Source organism: Canis lupus, chromosome 25, assembly GCF_048164855.1.
Source record: "Canis lupus baileyi chromosome 25, mCanLup2.hap1, whole genome shotgun sequence".
Classification (NCBI taxonomy): Eukaryota; Metazoa; Chordata; class Mammalia; order Carnivora; family Canidae; genus Canis; species Canis lupus.
The window spans coordinates 39,590,799-39,609,498 of record NC_132862.1 but is presented as its reverse complement, the minus strand read 5'-3'; the positions used below and the strand labels follow the sequence as shown (position 1 = coordinate 39,609,498).

The 18,700-nt window shown below is 46.5% G+C and overlaps 1 protein-coding gene across 4 annotated transcripts in view; it reads right to left on the bottom strand.

Annotated features, from left to right (window-relative positions):
* The window catches only part of ANO2 (anoctamin 2), a 343,486-nt gene that overhangs the window by 79,405 nt on the left and 245,381 nt on the right, over positions 1-18,700 (bottom strand). For all 4 annotated transcript variants that reach the window (XM_072799266.1, XM_072799267.1, XM_072799269.1 and 1 more), the window contains one exon: positions 17-91. In XM_072799266.1, coding sequence (XP_072655367.1) covers positions 17-91 — 75 coding nt within the window. The remainder of the gene's footprint in view (positions 1-16; positions 92-18,700) is intronic.

Sequence of the window (18,700 nt, the reverse complement as noted above, 5' to 3'; positions counted from 1 at the left end):
CCATCAAGAAAATTACCATAAATAAGATGGAGGCGAAGTTCACCAAGTAACCCGGGAAACGATCTTTCCAGGTCAGCTTATCTTCATCATCCTAGGGAAACAGGAGAGTACAATCAGATGGCACAAACAACAGAAATATCGATATTCTCTCAAATTTGCACATTGCATATCCTTAATCATTCATTACTCTTCTATTCTCCTAGTCTCTGATGCTTTACCCTCCATATCCACAACAGCCCTCCAAACTTTGTGATTTCTAAATAGCCTGGAAAAACTATGGTGGAAAGAGGAGAAGATTTGATTCCAGCCTCATACCGAGATGAAATTTCAGCGATCAAACGTGTGATCATTTCTGACCCTCTATTTCTTCATCTGTAGAATGGGCACAGCCATGACACCCATCCCACCTACCACACAGAATGGTTTTCTTTGCTTTGTATCATTTTAATGAGAAACATTTAAACATAATGAAGCAATGGACAAATGACATTTAGAAACCGGTTGATTGAGGGATGCCTGGGTGGCTCGGTGGTTGAGCGTCTGCCTTTGGCTCAGGGCCTGATCCCGGATTCCTAGGATCGAGTCCCACATCAGGCTCTTTGCATGGAGCCTGCTTCTCCCTCTGCCTGTGTTTCTGCCTCTCTTTCTGTGTCTCTCATGAATAAATAAATAAAGTCTTTTTTTTAAAAAAGAAACCAATCATTGAGCAGCATCTTAAAATAAGTCATTCTTTAAATGAAACAATAACCATTCACCTTCAATCCTAGTAAGCGTACAAATCACCTACAGTTGCCTTTCTTCAAAGAACCTATATGTGTTATCATTTGTTTCCTCCAAAATGACTGTATTTTCCCCTGGTCAAAAAAGCACACATATTGAGGCAGAGATGAGGCTGGTACCTTGCAGTCAATCTGTTTGCTAACCCTACCTTTTCCCCTCAGACTGGGTCCAGTTCACCCAAGTGACTGTCCTGGGACAGCCATGCCACCAACCACAGTCCTCCTCAGGCAAACTCCAGGAGTTTTGCCCTGGCAGAGCAATGCCAACAAGGCATGGATGGCAGAAATCTCTGCTGATTCGCTGCCATTTAACTGGAGCCCAGGCATTGATTTCTCTGAGCTGCTTTTCTACAAAGTTAGAATTGGTGCAGTGTCCTGTCTCTACCAAGGTTGTGGTAAAACCTCACTGGGGCCATGTGGGTAAAGGGCTGTGAAGTAGCAAAACCCTCTGTGCTGGAGGAGTCCTCACGCATCTCTGTAACAAGTCCGAGTCAAACTCAGCAAGTCCACAGTCCAGGGCTTCCTGCTCTATTTTCTCTTCCCTTCTCCCCCTTATTTCAGAATACACCGGACTTGGCTCTAGCAACAGTGCCATCTAGCCTTTGAGAGCTTGTACTGTAAGTTAAGGGCCCTCCTGGCCTGAAAGACATCTTTCTAAAAGCCAGTGGGTGACCACTGAGTTCAGACCTTGGCATCCAGGCATGGTGGGGAGACAGAAGAAAGTGGATATGATTGCTACCCTGGGGGGCTCACAGTCTAATGAGACGAAAGGGACAGCCATACCAAAAAGCTTTAGGGATCACTTGCTGTTTGGAAAAGAGGGTTATCTGGAGGGTGAGCCTTTGGGCAACTTGAGAAAAAAATGTGTCTTTCTCACTGCATGCTGGAATTCAGCACAGGGCTGAACTGGCTCGATAATGGAAGCAGGAGTGAGTGTTAGGGCAGAAGCCATTCAGCGACTAGCACTGTCATTTCCAGATGACATAAGCAAGTGATACTCAGCTTTCATAGACAGCTTGACCAAATCCAGGCTCTAGACTTTGAGCCTAGCAGACTTTCCATCATTCAGTGAGAATGGGTAACTATAGGTCAAACTATTCTGAATACATGGGAGCATATAAACGTATTTCTATTAGGACTGAAAGAAGGCTCATTCATATTTTAAGTTAGGCCAACATTAAGAGGGAATAGAGCTTTCTTTTATTTACCTCCTTCAGTGTTAATTCTTAGTTTCACTCACACTAGTAATGTTTTCCTGTAAGATTTTGATGAGGAACACTGGCAATGTGCGGTGGATGATAACACTCAATAGGGATTCTGAATGGAAATATGGCGGAGTGTGGTGGGCTCTTTGTGAGGCCCCTCAGGGCTAGGAAGGTTTTGATGATTCTCTCTTTTCCTGTTCTCTGACCTAGAGAGGAGAGGTTCTGCCTTAAACCCCAGCGAACGAGGAATATCCGTGAAATATCAGGAATACCATTGCTCTGAAATATCAGTGGTGATCCAGGAAAACTCTAGTTAGAGGTTCCTTTGGTCACCAGTTCCTCCCTAGTGGGGCTTCTGAGTGAGGAGCAGAGAAGGAGGGGTAGAAAAACCTATGCTCGGTCCGTAACATGAGGTAAGGGGGCGAGAAAAACCAGTCAGTGAGGCTGAGATGAGGCTTGGAGTGGCCCTCAGGGCAGAGTTGGATAGTGTCTGGTGGACACTAGACAGCATAGGTGGTTAGAAATGGTGGAAGTGGAAGTAAAAGTCAAGGAGCAGGAAATGTGGCCAAGGACAAATGGGCTCAAAGAAAGAAGTACAGTTGTACGGAATGACTAATAAACCTGTGGGCAAAGTCAGGCAACTGAGATAGTTTTGGCTAAGGCTTCCTGCCAGTGGTTGTCCACGTTCTTCAGGCCAGAGATCAAGGGGGATGAGATGTCTGTGGACTGTCCTCCACCCTGCAGTGACAACCCTGTCCCAGACAATGAGTTTTAGTTCAGTTCCACTCAACAGACACAGTCTGAGCCCCCTGGAGGGCCATACTCTGGTCTAGATACCTGAGGACGTGGAGGGCAGAAGGCTCAGCTCTGCCCAGAAGGAACTCAGAGACTGCTAAGGAGTCAGAGGAAAGGCTTCTCAGAGCTAGTCCTGGTAAGGAACATGGTGTTTTTATTTTGCATAAAAATGAGACATAAGTAGAAAGCAACTGAATTGGGTATCCTCTCAAAGCAGTTATCTGAAAGAAAAATTCTCATTCTGATATAGATATTCTGGTGTTTGTTGAAAAATCACCTTCCCTCTCATGTTTACCCTGATGAGTTGTTTTTTTTTTTTTTCTGGAAGTCACAGTTTCCAACATACACACAGTTCTCATATATGCAGACACTATCCAAACACAGAGCTGAGAGGAACACAAAGAATGCAGACTGCTTCCAGGCTCCCAAAGATACTAGTAAAGATGACAGTGAGTAAAGCTGCCTTTATGTGTTACAACTGACTCCGATAGTGGAAGCTAACTGGAACTCTCCACTCACTGGCACATTAAAGAGGTGAAGATTCATGGCAAAATGCCATTAATTTAAATACACTATGCAGCAAAGTCCCATTGCCAACATACAGGATAAGAGAAAGAGAAGCAGGCTTGGAAGCCGAACATCTGAGCTTAACTCTTGCCACTAATGCTTACTAGCCAAGTGACCTCGGAAAATTCCTAGAACCTCAGTTTCATCATCTATAAAGTAATTATATTCTTTATTTGTCAACTACATAAGATAGTCATACCACACCAAGTTACCATGTGTCTTATGTTGATTACCAACCTATGGAGAGCTCTGAGCCACACACAGAGGTAAGTGAGAACTCTCAGTACCTCCCTCTCCTATTTTTAAAAAATTTTCCTTTCTTTCTTTCCTTCTTTCTTTCTTTCTTTCTTTCTTTCTTTCTTTCTTTCTTTCTTTCTTTCTTCTTTCTTTCTTTCTTTCTTTCTTTCTCTTCTTTCTTTCTCTCTCTCTCTCTCTTTCTTTCTTTCTGAGAGTATGTGTGCGCAAGTGGAGGGTGGGGGTGGGGAGGCAGGCAGAGGGAGAAAGAGAGAGAGAGAATCTTAAGCAGACTCTGCTCTGAGTGTGAAGCCCGATGCAGGGCTCAAACCCATGATGCTGAGATCATAACCTGAGCCAAAACGAAGAGTCAGGTGCTCAAGAGACTGAATCACCCAGGTATGCCCCCTCTGTCTCCTTTTAACAAGGAAGGTGACAACTTATATCCCATCTCAGTGGGAGAAGCATTATGTAGATCATGGGGGAATGCCTGTGAGAGCTCTGTAAGCTATAAGATGTCGTACAAAAGTAAGATCTCATCAGCTTCATGATTATATCAAAAGCAGGTGATTAGGAGGCACTTTCCTCATTTCCCCATTGTTCAAATATAAGCCTAGCTGTCATCTCTTTGTCTTTGCTTTGGGTCTTTGTTCCTGGACTGTGGCTCCCCTTCTGAGTCTCCAAACAGCACACAGCATAGTTATATTCACTTAAAACCACCAAAATGCCCTTTTGGCAGACCCAACAGTTGGAAATAGGAGCACTGAAAGTGCAACAGGTGAAAATACTATTTAAACAAATCCCTTGGAGAATGGTTTTAAAAAGTGGCCAATAATCCCTCAGTTGTTTTATTTTTTCACTTTTAAGATGAAATTTAAACAGCAAAATTCACTTTATTAGTGTGCATTTCTGTGCGCTGTGAACATATACTGTTTTGTAGCCACAACCACAATCAGGATGAGGAACAATTCCAATCCACTCAATATTCCCTCTACCTTGTCCTTTTGGAGTCCAGCTTCCCAATCTCCAGCTCCTGGCATGAGTGTCTTTAGTTTTGCCTTTTCCAGAATGCCATCTAAGTAAACTCAGACAGTGTGGAGCCTTTTGAGGCTAACTTCCTTCACTTATCATGACACAGCTGAGATTCAGCCATGTGGCATTCTCAGGGGCTTGATCTTTCTCATTGCTAAGTAGTGTCTCAGTGTAGGGATGTGCCACGGTCCATTTACCTAGCAGTAGCTGAGAGATGTCTGGGCTGTTTCCAGTTTCTTGTGATTACAAATAAAGCCATTATAAGTCTTCGTGTACTGGCTTCAATGTGAGCATAGGTTTTGGTTTCACTTAAGTAAATACTAAGTTGTGGAACTGCTAAGTCATAGGGTAAGTCTATGTTTGATTTTATAAGCAACTGTAAGACTGCCAAAATGGCTGCGCCATTCTGCATTTGTACCATTGATGATGAGAATTTCTTCCTCTACTTTCTTTCCTTTCAATAAACCCTTTACTTTAGAAGAGTTTTCAATATACGGAAAAGTTTCAAAGATGGTACCGACAGAATAGGTGTATACACTTAGTTTCCCCTATTACATGAATGTGGGTATAATTTTCACCACCAATGAACCCATACTGTACATTATTATTATTACCTAAAGCTTATACTTTATTTGGATTTTCTTAGTGGTTGGTTACCTAATATCCTTTTTCTGTTCCAGGGTCCCATCCAAGAGGCCACATTATATTTAATGATCATATCTCCTTAGGCTCCTCTAGACTATGGTGGTTTCTCAGACTTTCCTTGTCTTGATGACCTTGTTTTGAGGGGTACTGGTCAAGGATCCTATAGAATGTTCCTCAATATAGGCTCAGCTTAAGTTTTCCTCATAATTAGACTAAAGTTATGGGTTTTGGGGAGGGAACTCAAGGGCATGGGCTCAGTGGAATGTCCCAAGCTCAAAATGTCCCAGAGGAATGAATCTTCTTTCTCCATAAACCTTCTTACCCTTCTTCTTCACCCCCTGGCTCAGTGAACTGAACCACAACCCTTGGAGCCTGAGAGAAAGCCTGAAACTGAGGCATTTTCTTGGGCTATTTCCTCCCCCACACTCACCTGCAGCTGCCCCAAGTCCTACAGAATCTAGCTCCATAACCACTTTCCTTGTCTGCTTTTCCTTTCCTTTCCACCACTGGCACCCCAGTTCAGGCCCTGAGCATCCTTGGTCTCGTTACCTTCTGCTGTAACTGCTGATATCCTTGTCTCTCCTCATGGACTATCAGCTCCAGGAGAGCAGAGACCATGTCTTATTTGTCTGCAACTACCTGGTGTTTAAGCACTGCAGCAGGCACATAATGTAAGCTAAATAAATAAATAAATGTGCAACCAGCGTGTCTCCTATCAGGTTTGTGGACCTGAACTCTGGACATATCTAACCAGCCTCACCTGGGTCCCTCTCTGTGCAAGGAGGCAAGGAGGGCATGGCTGGCACTTAGAATTCAGTGAGGCCAATGCTAGGTAGGAGAAGAATTGCCGCTTCCTTAGCCCTGCCTTTAGGGACACTTTGCCTTAGTTTCCTGAGACAAGGGATCCAACTACAATAGAGGGAGAACTGCGAGGATGAAGAGGGTTGGTAGTGCTTAGATGGGGCTTCTGAGTGAAATCATTTGGGGGAACTACCTATTTCCAATGACAAGGCTGAACCAGGACTGGTTAAATCTCATGACCAATAGGAGCCAGTCCCAGGCTGGGGCCCCATGCAAGAGCAGGACTGGGAGCTTGACTTAAAAGGGGGGTTAGGTGGAACACTAAAGAAAAGTCTTAATCCAGGTTCAACTGTGTCTGAATAAGGGTCAAACAGCAATAGCTTGTTTTAGTGTCATTGTCAAGAACATAAGCCCTCCAAGTAGATCAAGTGCCATTCCTGAGGTCCTTGTGCTAATGCCTCTGATGTACCACGATTGGACACAGCTGGTCACAGGAGACACAAATACATGGGAGACTCAGAGGATGGTGGGTTGAGTAGAGGTGAAACACTAGGCAGAGAGGGGAAATGAGAAGAAGTGCGAGATACTTTTCCATTGGAGCATCCCTGGGGCACTGTCAGAGGTGAGGACCCAAGAAAACCTAGGGACACCTGGGCTCTGGGAGAGGAGGGGTGACCGCCTGTCTTGTATGGCGGCAGGTCTCAGGGTTAAGGAGCTTCATTTACTTTCATAGGCTGACCCATTGGTGCACCACTGTCAGGGGGACCCCCGAGCCCATTTTCAGATGGAGGTTAATATCTGAGGCAGCCTACATCCTAAATTCCGCCACTCACAGGACAGCGTGTATGTTAGAGGCAGAGATGGGATTCAGTGCCCTTTTACTACATAAATGAGAGCCATAGACTGAGAGGAGTTACGTTGTGAATTTCTGGAGCCCTCTACATAAAATACTAAGGAAAAAGACAGTGAGGCCAGGGCTGGAGGCCCGCAATCTGTAAAATGGGGCCATAAAGTTGCATTTAAAAGAAGAAGAAAAAAAAAAACTACATTCTTTGCTCGTTTATCTTCTTTCGTCTCCTTTTGCTTCCTCCTTGTGAGAGCTGGACATCCCACCAGCCTGGTTGGGAGAGCCAGCCAAGTGCCCCAAGAACCATGCAAGGCAGTTGAGTCTGGAGGCAGCTGCCTGGGTCTGATTCCCAATTTGCATACCTACTATGTGGCTGCAGGCATGTGACTAACTTCTCTACACCTCAATGCCCTCATCCTTAAGAATGAGACTGAAAGTAGTGGCAATTGTGCAAGACAGCCTCTGTGAAAATGAAATGAGGTAACATGTGGGAATCTGCATGGGTCTGTGCTTGGCACACAGTACACAGTACCTGTTACCTAATATCATTACCAGCATTACTATGGCTTCATCTACCAGGGGCCTTGGTGCTGGCTGGAACACATTAGGTGAAGTGCCCTTGTCAAAGTAAAACAAACCCCAGTTCACTTTGGGCAATGCTTCCTACAGCACAGACCCAAGGGCCACTCTTCCTGTTCCAAAGCTACATAACTATCCTGTGTGGCCTCCTTCTGCCATTCTGGTGCCACTCTGCCCTCAGACATGGCTGCTCAGTGCTTCCTCTGCTGGGTGAACCCTCAAGAACTCTCAAAAACCTCTACTCTAGGAACAGAGATGCCACCAACTTTATCATCTTCTCTCTCTCTTTAGTTCTCCCTCCTAAAATAGCTCCTCCTCCAGAAAGCCTTCATGGCCTGTCCAGAAGAGTAAGGCCAGCTTTTGAGTGCATGTTCCTCCCTTCACTGAGCCTGAGGCCCTGCAGACTGGTCATGGTCTCTACAGTCCAAGCACACACAGCCTCTTTAGCTAAGCCCACCAATCCTGCTCCTCAGCCCTGTGGACCTACCCATGACTAATGCCCAGAGCCAGCTAGAGAGTCTAGAGATAGAGAAAGACTTTTAGAGACAGAGTCTCAATGGAGGAGGAAAGTCTTGGCAAAGGAGCATGAGGGAGTCACGTGGCACAGCACCTAAGTCTACATGCCTGAAGCCCAGGGCTGAAAACAGTATAATTTGTGGCTAAAATGGAAAACATTCTTTAATCCTCCCACTGTTTGGTTTTCCCAGCAGACATAGAAAAACAGACTCTGGCTCCCTGTCTCCCGTCCTGAGGTCCAGCCTGCTTACTTTGACCCCTGAGGCTCCCCAGATAGCTTCCTGCTTCACTTTCCTGACCTTGGCCTTCCTGGGTTCCAGTACTGGGCTGAGCTCCTCTCCCTCCCTGACCCCAGTCCCCACTGTTCCACCAGGTGCCCTGCCTGGTTTCAAACTGGAGACAGCCCCTCCCTACTCACTCTCTCGAGGGGACACCCTTCTACACTGTCCCTCTACAGGACTCCATGTCTTTAAAAGGACTGGTCTGGGCTAAAGTCATCAGTGCCCTCCACTAGTACTACACATGAATCCTTAACATGCCACCTCATCTAGAACATCACACAAAGGCCTTAAGCCAAATGACTTTGGACTAAGAATGCATCTAAACCCCGTGCCAGACTCCAAGGCTGACATGATCTGGGCTCTGGCTCCTCTCAAATTTTATTTCTCACCTTCAATCCCTTGCTTACGCCACCTCTGTCCATTGGCTTCCTTCCTGTTCATTGAACATGCCAGCTGGTTTCCACCCCAAGACCTTTGTCAGACTCCTCTTCCACCTCTTTACCCAGCTGGGCACTCTCAGGTCTGTCCCCATGCCCCATGGGGTCTGTCCCAATGCCCCAGTCCCTCCCCCCTGGCCCTTACCAATCTCGATCACAGCCCTCTTCACTGCCAAAGTTATCTTGTTTATTTGTCTCCTGTTTCTTTTAGGAAAACATTAAGCTCCGTGGGGCAGGCAGCCTCTGTGTCTAATTCCATGCTGAATCTCCAGCACTGAGGTCAGCCTAGCCCATGGGGTTGACATGCAAGTATGACCCAGCAGGTGAACATTAGCTTGCCAGCAACAGCCTAGCTCATTTTGGTAGTGCTCAGCACTCATAAGGTTGAGCTTGTGTATTTAGTCTCTGAGTGCAGCAAATCTAGTTTCACACAAGAGGAGCCCACAAAACAATGTTGTAGTGCTGCGTTGCATTTTGCACCAGTGCCAAGACCTACGGAGAAGATGCAAAAGGTTCATGGTAACTTTTCAATGTATTAAGAAAAACAGTCAAGTGCAGGTCCCACTGGCATGTGCCAACGGGGACAGCTTTTCTATGGAAAATGCTGCAGGGAAGTGTTCCAGGCTGTGACGGATACCCAGCTGTGTTCTGATCCACCCTCCTGCCTCCAGGCAAGGAGGCTATAAGCCATCCTGGGCAATCAGGAAGATTCCTGTGACAGAGGCCCTACAGCCACACTTAGGTCACATATTATCTCTTAGTCTAACCCACAAACCTCTAGCGTCAGTCTGGATCCTTTCATTACGTTCTAGCCCACAGAACAGAGAACTGATCTGCAGATGATTTGTTTACAAATGGGAAGTTCCTCATGAAATCCCTCCTTATTCTTGCTTTCTTCAGCCTCCATACTCTTTTTCTTTTTTTCTACCAAACATATATGGCTCTACATTCCTGTCTGTATCTATTACCTCCGTACCATGGTGATGCTCTCAGAGGGTATCCAGGCCTTATCCTGCTGGGGCAGGCACGAGCCTGGCCCTGGAGGCTGGACAGGAGAGAACTGGGGGCTCAACCCCCAGCAGATGCTCAGGCCAAAGAGAAGATGGGGGCCACTGTTGTGTGTGTGGGGGGGTTAGGCTGGAATGGGACACCCAGGCCAGTGTCATTGTCTCCCACATCAGCTAATCATCACAATCACTCAGGGAACTTTCTAAACTACACCAGTTTCTGGCCTTGCCCCAGATCTACTCAGTCAGAATCTTGGGGGTGAAAGAATCTGGTTTTGAAAATATTTCTGGGGAAATGCCATAGATCAGCCCAATTTGGGCACTTCTGTTCGTTAAGACTCACCCCTCCCTCGCTGTTTCTGCTCCAGGGCCTGTATTCCTGTGGCTTGCCCCTCTGTGAACAGAGCTTTGGAGAGGAGCTCACAATGTGGAAGCAGGCTTGGGGACAATGCCTTTAGGAGCAGAGTGTCCACACAGAATCTGTCATGTCAGCTGCCCTGCTGGCCCAGCCCCACTGCCAACTGGCTCCTATCCACACACCCCCACCCCGCCCTCCCACAAGCTGACTACAGGGACAGAGCTGGCACCAATTAGATGGAGTGCGGGGGTAAATTTCAGATCTACTATGCTGTGTCGGCAGCTCACGGAGGGCCAGAAGGAGAGGTGAGAGTACCCCCTGGCCTCAGTCATGCTTGGAAGGTGAGCAGCGGAGGCCTGGTTTGGCCTTCGAACCACTTGTGTGACATTTCAAAGAAGACCTGCCTAGAACAGCAGCTGATGACCTGACTTCATTTGTAAAGTTTACGTTGCATTTTGTGAATTTGTTGAGCTTTGAAATCTCCCACTGTGTGCAGAAGCAGCATCAGAGGCACCATAATAGGTGGTAGCTGCCCTCCATTCAAAAGCAGAGGGACAGGCTTCTCAGTCTGATATATATATATATATATATATATATATATATATATATATATATATATATATATGACATTTGGAAATATGTTGGTAACTTTTAAAGAGTGAGACCTCTGAATGATTCCACGTGCAAATGAAGAAATAATGAACTTTTCCCAGGAAGAGCACTCTGTTCATTGTTTTAGTAAGAACAGTCAATTTGTCCTGCCCTCAGCCCAGGGACAGAGCTGTTACTCTGACACCACAGTTAGATTGTTATGTTGTGCACATCTAAACCAGCGACAGTTTGTAACTAGGACTGCATGAGAAACAATTGCTCAGGAACTTGCAGCAACAGTAAACTGGCAAAAAGGCACTGTAATTAGCTCTCATCATGGTGTTCTGTGACAACTAAACTTAAGCCTGCAATGTTTGTTGGTTTGGTTTCAGATTTTGTTAACTAGTAGACAACAGTGGTTAGTTGCTATTCCTCTTCATTAAAAACCGGAGTCAGAACAAATGGAAAGGAATTCCAGCAAGGAAGACTGGGTAAGACATGCAGAAGGACTCCCTAGATCTTCCTCAAACCTGGGGTCCCTGATCAAGGAGGTGTCCTCCATTACTTTTCAGGAGAACAGTAATCTCCAATGCCAGCCCTAGCACCTCCTGCTAGAGACACACCCCCAACCACTAGAACACGTACTCTTCAGCAACCCATTCTGAAATTCAAAAGTGAAATAATCCACACAAGATGTCTCCTTCCACATGTATGGCAGGTGAAGCGACATCCTGCCCCATACACGCATGCCTCTCCTTTGGGTTCTGTGCCCTCTGTGACCAAGAGTCAGCTCTGTCCGGCTAGGTGGAGGATATCCCAGACAGAGCCACAGAACCAGAATAGAAGTCAGTGTCCTTGGCATGCCTCACCAGGCTCTGGCAGAGACAGGGAGAGTGGGGCAAAAGAGAGGAAGAAAAATTTAGAAGGGGGAAGAAATGGAGGAGTAAAGAGGAGGATGGTTGCTGTTGTTGAATGCATGGGTAGTCTTTGCCTAGCTTTTTCTGTTGCCACTGCCCCACAGGGCTCAAGATGAGGTTCGGCCCATAGACGGTTACTGAGTATATGCAGATCCCAGCATGGAAGGGCAAACTTGGCTGCCATGAATCCAAGCTGACCCATAGCACCTGCTGCACATGACTAGCACCAGGCCAACTGGTGAAGAAGGGAAGGATCTGAGGCCTGATGCTATCAGCGGGACCTACTTCACTGCTGCACCACCCGGCCCTCCTTTGGTCCATATACAGACCTTGTCATCAGCATCTCTGACTCCTCAGCGAGTACTGAGTTCAGAGAATCCATTTTTTGACATGGTTACAATATGTTAAAAGGCTGGTGGGATCAGGCCTCTCAGATGCCACTAGTGCTCTACTTGCCAGACTATTGAGAAGAGGTGCTGACAAGTCCTTTTACAGTGATATTGTGAGTGTCTACTGTGCACATGGACTGTGCTGTCCTCTAAGACTCTCAATATCATGACACAGACAGATGGGTAAACAGTTACAGTGCAGTGGAATACTTTCTGGGATGTGGCCATGTCCAGAACACTGTGGAAGAATGGTGGAAGAACTCCTAACTTTTATGTTCAGAAAAGACTAAGGGGGATGCATGAATGAGTGCTTGCATACACATGTGTGCATACATACACATTCACACACACATAATCATGTTTTGTGGTCTGTGAGTGCCCCAGGACAGTGATTCTGCTTAGCTAACGTAGTGGTCCAAGACTGACTATTCTATCTATCCATCCACTCACCTGTCCACCCACCACCCATCCATCCACCCATTCATCCATCCATCCATTCACCCATTGATATATCCACTCATCCATCCATCCACCCATCCACCACCCATCCATCTACCCACTCATCCATCCATTCATCCACCCAGCCACCCTCTCACACACCCATCTATACACCCACTCTTCCATCCATACATCCACCCACCCATTCATCAACCCATCTATACACCCACTCATCCATCCACCCACCCATCTACCCTTCTATCTACCCATTCACTCATCCACCCACCCATCCATTCACTCACCCTCCACCCATCTATCTACCCATTCATCTATCCATCCACCTATCTATCCGCCTATCTATCCATCCATCCATCCATCCATCCATCCATCCATCTTTTATTATGTGCTTACTATGTTATAGGCACTTTTTAGGATTCTTTATGTATCAGATCCCATTTATTCTTCACAATAACTTTGTGAGAGAGGAATTATTAGACCTATTTTACATCTGGGTAAATTAGGACCCAGAAAGATTAGTTACTTGACCAGGGTTACACCAGTACATTAATAAGTCATTGAGCTGGAGTTTTAATCCAAATCTGAATAATTCCAAATCTTTGTTCTTTTTATCCTTCCTGCATTCCTTACACTGTGTCCTTCAGAACACTGGATTTTCCAGGTATTCACAGATGTTCCACATGCACAACCTCTCTCTCCTTTAGGAAATATATTAGGCCAATGCATCCCAGAGGCTCTGAGAAGACTAGAAGTATCTCCATGTAATCCAACAATCACAGACCCAGCTGGCCATAGGACTGTTGACTTCTTTGGCAGCCAACTACCTGTCCCATAGCAGTTTGGCAAGAGTTGCTCTATCTCCTTAACTGACCTAGGATCACAGATCAGGACTTCTGCCCTCCAGCAAGGTATTTTTTTCTTCAACCAGCAAATAATGATTTGACCTTATGCTAATCAACAACCCATCCCCTTGCACCTTGGAGATGTTCTCCTCCCATTGGCCCTTTACCTCTGTTCTCTCCCCTGAGCTGCAGGGATTCTCCATGAAGCAAACACAAAAGGTAAAGGGAATATCAGACCTCATGGAAGTGAGAGATTTGATCTGCGAGGTGGGGTTGCACATACACTGGAACCTTCTCATCCTCTCTCCTGACTCTGAGTCTTAAACTGTTACTGGCCTAGGGCAAGAACCCATATTCCTGGTTACTCTAGCTTCATACCACTCACTGCAGATGCTACTGCTGGGCTGCCAGGACAATGGCCTTGTTTTCAATGCTCAGCCTCTCAACCCTCAGCTTTAGCATTAAGGAGAAGATCTATCTGCATTTGCTTCTCAAGTTTCTCTTTCCATCCTGCTCATAGCTTTCTTCCTGAAAAACAGACAGACTGGCGGGACCAAGCCAGACATGCACACCTTGTGCCCAAAAGAGATTTTACTCACTGCCTCACAAAGTAAGGCTGGGCCCTGCCTCTCCCCAACCTGCAGCCAAGAATCAGAAACCAAGGGTGACCCAATGCTGTGTCTATCTGGGGGAACCCCCTCCACTCTGCAGCCTCTCCCATATCCCTGTCCCCCCAGCCCCCACCCAGGGAGTCAACACACGTCACCTCCTTGCACTCCAGGCCCTGACTCACTGCATTGTTGGGCAATGACTGCCTGGAAATCTGCAGCCTCAGCTGCTCCAACCAGGCTCCCTGCTCTGTACCACAGGGTACAGCCATCTCCCTGTATCATAGGCTAAGGGTTTGCTGTTTTGTTTTGTTTTTTTTTTCCAATGAGCTCAAGTCATCTCTCGAATGCTTAACCCCCAGGAGTGGCTGGAGTTGGGTCCCAGGTCATGCACAAGCATCCCTTTACTTGGGAACAAAAGGCACAGCCTAACTTGAGAGCTTGGCCTCTCCCGACCTCAGCACCACTCACCCCTCTAACTCCAGACTCTGACAAAGGGCAGCCAGGGCTTCCTAGGATCATGCATGAGCCAGATCAGAATTTATGCATGATGTATTGTTTTATTTCTAATACAAAAAACAATGAAGATTGAGGCAGAAGAGGGGAGGGAAATCTACCCCCTTGAAAATGGCAGGTAACCTGAAAGAAAGGTACCAGGGCACCAAATGCCTGATAGAAATAAGGAGTTTCCTTCTTAACTCTTGCTTTCTCTCCTTCTTTCCATCCGAGTCATCATGATGTCAAGAAAAACTGCTAGGACAGAAGGGAAGGAAAGAGATTCAAATTCTCCTGTCTATGGGCACCCCTGTTGACTTCTTCTTTCTCTCCTTCTTGAGTGTGGGGAGGAAAGCATCAGGCAGCTACCCCAGGGCTGCCCTGGAGTTGAGGGTTCACCGTCCCCACTGGGCTGTGGTGAAGAAGCACTCCTAAAGGCAGGTTCTAGCCCTGGCTCTGTGATTGATTTGCTGGGTGACCATTCAGGAGCCAAAGGAAAAAAAAAAGCTTAAATTCCCCACTACCAGATTTTACCTTAAAAAAATAAAACGATTTTCAGAACTATGCTCATTACTATGCCCAACTCGTTTCTTCTCTCAAAGCTTCCAGCTCCCCTACAAAGCTGGCCTCTCGATCTTTTTGCAGACGAAGACTCTTGGGTGGCTGGGTAGTCAGCAATTAACCTTAACCAAAAAGAGGTCTGGTATTTGCCCCTGGCTACTTCAAATACCATGCCTGATGGGAGCATCTTTGTCTGTCTGGGGGATCTGGCCACAAGACAGTAAAACATGTGATTTACGATGGGGTCTTTGGGCCACATGGCATCAGTTCTACCCCCAGACGGGCTAGAGACTAAAGGTCAGTCATGCAGGTGGTATATGATCAAGGTCCAAGAAAAACTTTAGATACCAAAGCTCTGGGCAATTGTCCTGACTGGCAACACTTTGTGAGTGCTGTCACACATTGATGCTAAGAAAGTGACACTCTCCTGACCATATGGGGAGGGGATGCTGGATGTTCTGTATTTGGTACTTGGACTCCACCCTATGTACTTCATCCCTTGGCTGATTTCAATCTATGTTCCTTCCTGAAATAAACTGTGCTAGCTTTCAGCAAATTCTGCGAGTCTTTCCAGCAAGTTAGCAAATGTAAGGGAGTCCTGGGGACCCCAGACTTGCGATCTGTATCAGAGGTGAGGGTGGTCTGTGCAGACCAGTCCTCCTAACTCTGCAGTTAGCTAACTCTCCATAGCTGGCCTTAACTTTCATGGTGGATAATACTGAATAACAGAGTACTAGATGGTTCTTCCACTGGAGGAGCATGCTTCCCCTAGTGGTCTGTGAAACTGGCCTAATAAGGACTCTTAGTTCATGAAAAGATTACAGGGATAGCCTTAAATCTAGCAGTCAGTTTTCAAAATTGTATAAACGCAAGCACAAATTGCCAGAGTGCCAGGGTTGCAATTTTTGGTAGGATGGGTAATCCTTCATAGAGACAGTGCTAGAGTTCCACAGTATCCTCATGGCACCCTTGGCGCTTGGTCCACGCTGCCGACATATGCTGCTTTCTGTGCTGCTTGGTTATCTGCGTGTCTCTGAGCACATGAGACTGTGAGCTCCCTGAGAACAGCGATCCTCTCTTACCCATCTCCCACTTTCCGGAGATTGAGGCAAAAGGTAACACACTAAGCATTTGATGAAGTGAACTGGGATTGTCAATCCTTCCAAGACAGTAAGAAGTTGTGTCCATGGATGTGTGGTTAGCTAGCCCTGTAAACAGGTTCTCTTTAAACTGTGAGCCCACAAAATAATGTTACAAGTCTGTTCCTCTCCAAAAAGATAGCCAAAAGGAAAAATCAATGCAGAAGTGGCAGCATGGGTGCAGGAACACAATTGGGATGTGGGAGACCAGGGTCCTGGTAACAGCCTCATAATCCTTGGTGGCTTCTGGACCTTAGACAAATCACTTGACCTACAATTAGGTCTTCTCACCTTGAGACAGGAAGAAATAGTGTGGCATCTACCAACGTTTCCGCCCACCCCCATACCACCTAGAGGTGCTAGAAGGTAATAATTCTAAAACTCATACTATCACATTTCAGATTCCACAGACATTTTTGAAGCATCTACTACCTGTTAGGGACTCTAGAAGGCACTTCCACACCATTGTTTCTTTCCCTTACATCCTCACGTTCTGGTGTTGGGGGCTAATAGTGAGGCAGAAGCCATGAGTGGGGGTACAGATGACACAAGCTGGCTGTGAGCTGTCATTACTGAAGCTGGGTAAGAGGATCTGAAGGTTCACTCTACGGTCTACTCCGTCTCTGTGCATGTTTGAAACACTCCAGTAACAAACGCGCTTAAAATAATCCTCTTGGCCACAATGTGAGGCAGGCCTTCCTAGTCCCACTTTAACCATGGGGAACCACGGCAGAGCCAAGGAAACGTGGAGGTTCTGCACAGTGCTGGGGAGAGCTGGGTCTGGAACCAGAGGTTCCTATTTCCATGTGATCTCCCCCAGCCCCAGCTCCCTAGCTCCCCAGCTCCGGGGAGGTGACTATCCCACACAACTGGTACCTGCTCGCTCAGAACCATGCCTGACCTCAGACTAGGGTTCTTTGAAGGTACAGGTTTGCTTCCAGGAGAAGCCTACCACTGCAAAAGGTTGAAGAGATGAGGAAAAACATCTTTCCACCTTCCTTTCCTCTGCCAGGGGCCCCTTTCCACCTTTCACTTGAGAAATAAGGAATATAGGGCCTCCTCAAAGTCACAATCATTACCTGGAAACATTTGCTGAGTCCCCAAGAGCATTGGGTAGGCATTGTTAGAGGCTCTAACACTGTGTAGCACACAGACCTGCCCCCTCAGCAACTTTAAGTCTGCTCACAGTGATATTTTTTAAATTTACTCACAAACTGTACAAAGAGACAAAAATATCACCAGAATAGTCTTCATCTTCAAATGAGTTTGCTCTAGAATGGAGAGGGGACTGCCCATCTCTTCTGCAAGGAAGGAATTCTGTGTTAGTGTGTGCATGTGCATGCATGCACGTGTGTGTGTGTGCAAGCACTTGTATGCATGTGCACTGATTCTGTGTGTGTGTGTGTGTGTGTGAGGGAAGAGGGGATAGATGGAGCTAAGCAAAAAGAAACACACTTCTCAAAAGCCACACCAGGAACCCAGCCATCTGCAGTGCTAGAGCTGGCTGCAGCTTGCGTTTGTTTGGAAGTTCAACCTTGGGATCTATAAAATTTTCCCCAAATAGCCCCTTGAAGGGAAAAACAACACAGCACAAGTAACAACAACAGTACTTGAAAGCATGGAGACATGTTCAACCATTTCCGTTACCCTGACTATATTTTGCCAAGGCCCATGTTCTAGAAATCTCTTCCCCTCCATGACAGGAATTTCACCAGCGGGGTCACGTTTTCTCACACCACATTTTAACTTTTTCTCAACACTCCTGCAGCAACACATTGGTTGGCCAACCAGCAAACACCAAAGAGCGTGAGAAACATCGTCCAGTCACCTCTGCCATTCGAACCGCCCACGGTGCCTGCTGTGGGACATGCATTTGCACACACGTCACTGGGCATGGCACTGCCCAGGTGTCTCCTCCTGGCTGGAGGCTGGACGGGCTCAGCCTCTGAAGGCTTCCTCCACACCTTCTCTCTAAGTCAGGCAACACTTCAAGCCATGGCTGGATTCCCGACACACTGGATTCTCTGTGGCCATCTCCTAGATTTTCATAGAACCACGAGGTAGTCAGTGGAACAACAGCTTAAACTCATGATCAGGCTGCCCGCCAATTTGAGGATGTGTAAAAATGTATCAACTCTATGACACTGGGGAAAGAAGTCAAACCCCACTCTATAATTGTGGTCCATTCACATGGTGTGCTGTGCTGTTGGTGCATTCTCAGGGAGGCTGTTCATGCTTCACATAGGCAGGGGCTGTGAATGATAACAGAGGGCTAGTGAGGTTCCGTACTCTGTGCCCTTCTGAATGCTCTTGTATTAAAAAGCACGGTCCTTGGGTTGAAGAATCAAGTTCTTCAAATAAATGCTGCTCAGCTCATTTTCTTTCAGGTTAGGTTTGGGACTAGTGTGGATGATCTTTGGATGTCAGCTCCCTGGTGTAAAGGAGTTTGCTTTCTAAGGTGTGTGTGGGAGAGGGTGTGCGTGTGGTGCACATGCATGTGCCTGCTGCGGAAGTAGAGAAAGTAGTGGAGACCCAATGCAGTTAAAATCTCTTCCAAATGATCTGGTGATGAAGAATAACATCTGTCTTGGGTAAGAGTCTAAAAATGAACAATTTCAG